Source organism: Branchiostoma lanceolatum, chromosome 5 (assembly GCF_035083965.1).
Source record: "Branchiostoma lanceolatum isolate klBraLanc5 chromosome 5, klBraLanc5.hap2, whole genome shotgun sequence".
Taxonomy (NCBI): Eukaryota; Metazoa; Chordata; class Leptocardii; order Amphioxiformes; family Branchiostomatidae; genus Branchiostoma; species Branchiostoma lanceolatum.
Window position 1 is genome coordinate 17,924,116 of NC_089726.1, and position 5,095 is coordinate 17,929,210.

At 41.3% G+C, this 5,095-nt stretch overlaps 1 protein-coding gene across 1 annotated transcript; it reads left to right on the forward strand.

Annotated features, from left to right (window-relative positions):
- Positions 1 to 2: 2 nt before the first annotated feature.
- LOC136435535 (uncharacterized) lies at positions 3 to 4,770 on the forward strand. The gene is made up of 3 exons (XM_066429115.1): positions 3 to 314; positions 1,008 to 2,308; positions 2,770 to 4,770. The coding sequence occupies exons 1-3, from the start codon at positions 32 to 34 to the stop codon at positions 4,099 to 4,101; spliced, it is 2,916 nt and encodes a 971-aa protein (XP_066285212.1). The 5' UTR covers positions 3 to 31; the 3' UTR covers positions 4,102 to 4,770.
- Positions 4,771 to 5,095: the final 325 nt, after the last annotated feature.

Genomic DNA, 5,095 nt, shown 5'->3' on the forward strand with positions numbered 1-5,095 from the left:
CCCTATCAACATAGATTTAGTACAACCCAACATGGCTGGCAAAACTGACGCTTTGGTTGCTACGCTGTGTTGTTTCCTTGCAATTTCTCCATGTTTACTTGCGGCACAGAGTTCCTCGACCCTCCAAGACACAACAGCCTACCCCGAGACTGCAAAGAGTCTTAAAGATGACATTCTGGAGATAACGTTGGAGGATGGTTCCGTTTCTTTTGAAACGAAGTTGGCGGGAACGAACCCGGAAGCAGATGGACCACCTGTTGCAGGTGCCTCAGATTCACCTGCAAGACCGAATGCATTGCCAGGTGTCGAAGAAGGTGAGAATACTTAATTTACATTTAGTTCATAAGCTTTATAAACTTGCTCTGTTAAACCTTTGTGGTATACATTTACTTCAAAAGACGCTTTTAATATTGGTTTTCAGAAAGCAGAGTAAAAGGGATTTTATGATATAGATTATGATAGAATGACTATTACGGTTTACTCATTAAAGGCAATCAAAGCAATATTAGGGACCAAAAAATGGAGATTAAAAAAAAGGCTGAAATCTTTATTGTAGTGACATTTACTAACACTGACTGTCTAGCACATTTGTGTAATAACTTCATACTTTGAGCATTTTAAGTTAAAAACATGCAAAAACATGCCATACGATGATCCCCCTACAAAAACCCTGGCGACGATTTTCAGTGAGTTCTCACATTACAACAAAGTCATATTTTTGCGTAATGGACGTCACTATACATTGTGATAGTGTTGTTTGAACTTATCATGTATAGAAATGACTAAATAAATTGACTTTCAAAATCCGATTTTCGAGCCCACAAGCAATTTTATTGATTACACTGAATCATATAAAAATGTATATCAACATCAAAATACACCTATATAGGTTCCTTAGATTATAGGAATAAGTATACCATTGAAACACTTCACGAGTGATGTTGATATTAAGCTTCATCTAAGTATTGAAACACAAACGTTACATTCTTGCTCTTTTTCCATTTCAGATGTCCCTACAGATACGACTGAAGCATCAACATCTTCCCAAATGCTGTCGGATATAAAGGAGCTAACAGCCTCAGACTACGACTCTCTGATAACAAACGCCTTCTCCCAGCCTGCCTGCATTTTATTCTCGTCCCAGAGAAGGGGAGCATCGGTCATCGAAAAACTTTTCCTCCAAGTGTGGGCAACCTCGGAAGCACGGGAAGAGTTTTCCTCCGTATTTTCTGTCGGAAAGATATACGATCCCACGCTCATGGACGTGACAAGTATCTTCAGCATTCCGCGTGCACGGCCGTCGTTGTGCTGTTACCGCGGGGAAACTCCTGCCTGCTTCTATGGTGACCACACAACAGCGCGGTTGACAGATTGGTTCTACACACAGAAGAATAAAGCAGAGAATTCGAAGTCTGACATTCATGCTATATCCATGGACAGAGAGCTGCATACCAACGAGGTAACTGTGCTCGGCTTTGCGAGAACAGAAGACCAATTTGTTCAGCTGCAGAAAATCTTCCATCGTCTTGAGAAGCTTTTTCCTGAAGTGAGGGCATTGATGGTCCCAAGGGAATCACCTGATACAAAGAAAATCACTCAGCAGTTTTCTGTCAACACTTTTCCTGCTGTCCTACTTGTCAGTAAAGCCAATCCACATCAGCCATTCAAGCATCTGATTGGACACGATTTAACCCTATCAACCATTGAGCTTCACATAGAGGTCACACTACAGAAGGTGGCTGTGAAGTTGACCTCAGAAACTTTCCCATCCAGAGCTCTTGAGCAGAGATATGCTGGCCCAATTCTGGTGTGCTTCTACTCCCAGAGAGAAAAGAGAAGCCTCAGTTATGTCAAGTCTTTCCTATACACAGCAGATTGGATAAAAAGACTAGGAGCTGCCTTTAGATTTGGACTTGTGGATATTTCTGAACAGAGAGACATCTTGGCAAAGGGTTGGGTTGACTCAACACTTGTCCATCAGATCCCATTCACAGTATTGTTCAGCAATGAGAAAACAAACCAGGAAGGAAAGACCGTTACAAAGCAACGGTTGTTTTCACACAGCTCGCCAGAACCAGTCAACGTACTAAGGTTTCTGGAGGACATCGGTGTCCCGTTAAAGGACCACAAAGGGACGCAGATTGTAGCACATTTGGACACCCCTACGTGTGAAATGGGAGCTCCTTTCAGTCCTGGAGTCTTGAACAGTGTGTGTGTCATGTGGCAAAATGAAACAACTTCAACTGAAGCACTGGGCTTACATGTACCCAAGAAGAAGAAGACACAAATGCGTGTTGGCAAGGGGCAGGTGTGTATTACTAAGCTAAAACTTTTTTTCAGTAGTCTAAAGGAAAACTGGAATTCAAGTACATGTATATGCTACTAATGTTGTGAAATGTCAAAGTGTAGGCAAAGAAGTTACAGAAGATCTAATGTTATCATTTTTGCTTTTCTGCATCAGACTTCTTGCTATTCTCTCATAAAAAATGACCACAAATGATCCATTCCTCCATTCAGCTTTTTTTCCATCCACCTGTCCATACATTCATTCATTCATTCATTCATTCATTCATTCATTCATTCATCCATGAATGGTTTCAATTTGTTATAAATTCTGTATTTTGTTACCAGGTCTAGTCCGTGAAGAAGACTTCTTGCTTTTCTCTCAGAAAAGTGACCTCAAATGATCCCTCAATTCACCCTTCCATGCATTCATTAATTCATCCATCCATGATTGGTTTGAATGTAATCTTATTAATTCTGTTACAGGTCAAGGCAGTGAAGAAGACAGGACAAATACCAGTTCTGACTGGCTCAAACTGGGACCAAGTCATCAGCACAACACATGCTGTGCCTCCCCCTTATGGCCCAACAGGCAGTACCAGTCTCGTACAAATCGTTGCAGTGACATTCATCAAAGCCAACTGTGGTACATGTACCAAGAAGATGCCTGAATTTGAACTTGTTCACAAGACTGTAGAACGAATGATGGGGGTTACTTTTTACATCTTCAACTGTTCCTCAGACCCTGCAAAGTGTGATCAGCAAGGAATAAGAGGGTTCCCCACACTTGTAGCATACAGGGTAAGTGTCCAAAACAAGCGAGTTGAACATTGCACCCAAGACAGCACTTATGATAGTATAAGGCTTGACTACCATGACGTATTAAGCGCTGGAAAAGTCCTAGAATGGTTGTCTAAAGTCACTGAGTCAGCGACTCGCTATGTCTCAGAAACAAGTGAGTCTAATTTTCAAGACGTTGCTCTATTTGCAGAGGTAGCTGCCGACACTGTTGCGGTTGAAGGTTATACATTCAAATGCTTTGAATATTTGTGTGAGCGGCTCTATGGCCAAGTAGCTTGCTATGTCTTGTCAAAAAAAGATACGAATGGTGAAGCAGCAATGCTACGTATATCCTTACATCGTAGTGACGGCTTGAAGGCGCCGATCTTTGTTGTGGGACAGCCTCTAGCGTCGGTCATGGAGAGCGAATCGGAGAGTCAGCTGCACCAGTTCCACTCCCCGCACAAGTACAACCTCGGGCCAAACACCCTGTGTGAAGATGACCAAGCCTTCTGTACCGACACTCTTCTAAGTTTCATACAGGACCACTCTAGACTTCCCGTCATGCATATCACTCAGCAGCTCTTCCACACACATCAGAAACACCTGCTCTTGAACACAGACGTCCCCATCCTCATCGCACTAGGCCATGCCAGTAACTTCACACACGAGTCCCCCTTCTATAAGAACCTGTACTCTGCAGCTTTGACCATGTACAGGTTCATGAGTTTCGTTACACTTGATGTGGATATGTATCCGATGTGGGCGGGACAGTTTGTGCCGTTAGGGTACAGGAGGGAGATGCTAGAGACCACGGACGCAGGCTCGCTGCACTTGAACCCGCCCACTCTGTACACATACCCCCGGCTGTGCATCGTAAGGTGGCACGACCACAGACACGCAGCTTTTTATCCGGATTTGTCAGAGAAAAGATGGCAGAGGCAGCACAGGAGCTTTACAAGCAGCGAGATAGTGAAGTTTGCAGAGGACTTTCTGAGGGACCCGGACAAATTACTGACAAGGACAGAAATGTTTTAGGACGTTTTTCTGTAGAGTCTATCAGGGAAATCTTGTAATATTGCATGTCAATTGACCTTAACATGGTAGTGTTTTAGGATGTTTTCCTGAAGTCTATTAATAAAGAAAATCTTCTAAGACTGTGTGCACCAGTCCACTTTTGAACGGTTGGGAAAAGGGCCAACTATGTTTGTAAGTTTTTCACTTTGTAAGGATGGGCACAAAGAAAATTAATTACATGTATGTGAGAAACAATCACAGGTGAATTTTTCTCAAAACAAAAACAAGACAATCAATGCATTTTTGGACATATTTATTATAACATAGGCTATGCAACAACTTTAAACTATGCAGTAATGATTGTTACTTTGCCGTTCCAACACAAATACAATGGTCAGTTGGCCAAAAAGTATGTCTTACTGCAAAGGCATTGCACTTCGACTATTGAAATGTCCATTAAAATGATATGATACTGCACTATTTTTGGCGACGCCTAAGGGGCAAAGCCTTTTTTTCACTGAGGCACATTTACGAAGAGTCATATTTGTCTCCACATTTCAAAATGACAAAGAATATTTCAGCTGATAGTATTTACAAAACTAATCATAAGGGTAAAATAAGTTAAAATACCTGCACATGCTATATGTACATTTTGTATTCACAATAAAAGTATCCTACAGAGATGCTGAATATTGTAAATTTCTGTGTACTGTCCAAATTGTTTTCCTTCAACTGTACAACTGTGTATTAAAAACCACCTAAGGAAAATAACTTTTTGGGGATTTCATTATAACTATATAGCCTAGCATACATAAGGCAGTTTTTGTTGGACACCCTGGAATTAAAATCCGTGTATATGTACAAGTGCTACAAAATGCACAGAACATTTTGCTGTTCAATCTTTCCATTGACAACATTGGGATGAGAATTGGTTGACATTACAATTCCATTACGTTTTCTAATTTCGATCAAATCCACAGCAATCTCAAGTTAGAATAGTTCTCTACAACTACAA

Coding starts and splice junctions, on each gene's coding strand:
- LOC136435535 (XM_066429115.1), top strand. CDS start 32: ATGGCTGGCAAAACTGACGCTTTGGTTGCTACGCTGTGTTGTTTCCTT. Junction 315..1,007: donor ATTGCCAGGTGTCGAAGAAG/GTGAGAATACTT, acceptor TTTCCATTTCAG/ATGTCCCTACAGATACGACT. Junction 2,309..2,769: donor TGCGTGTTGGCAAGGGGCAG/GTGTGTATTACT, acceptor ATTCTGTTACAG/GTCAAGGCAGTGAAGAAGAC.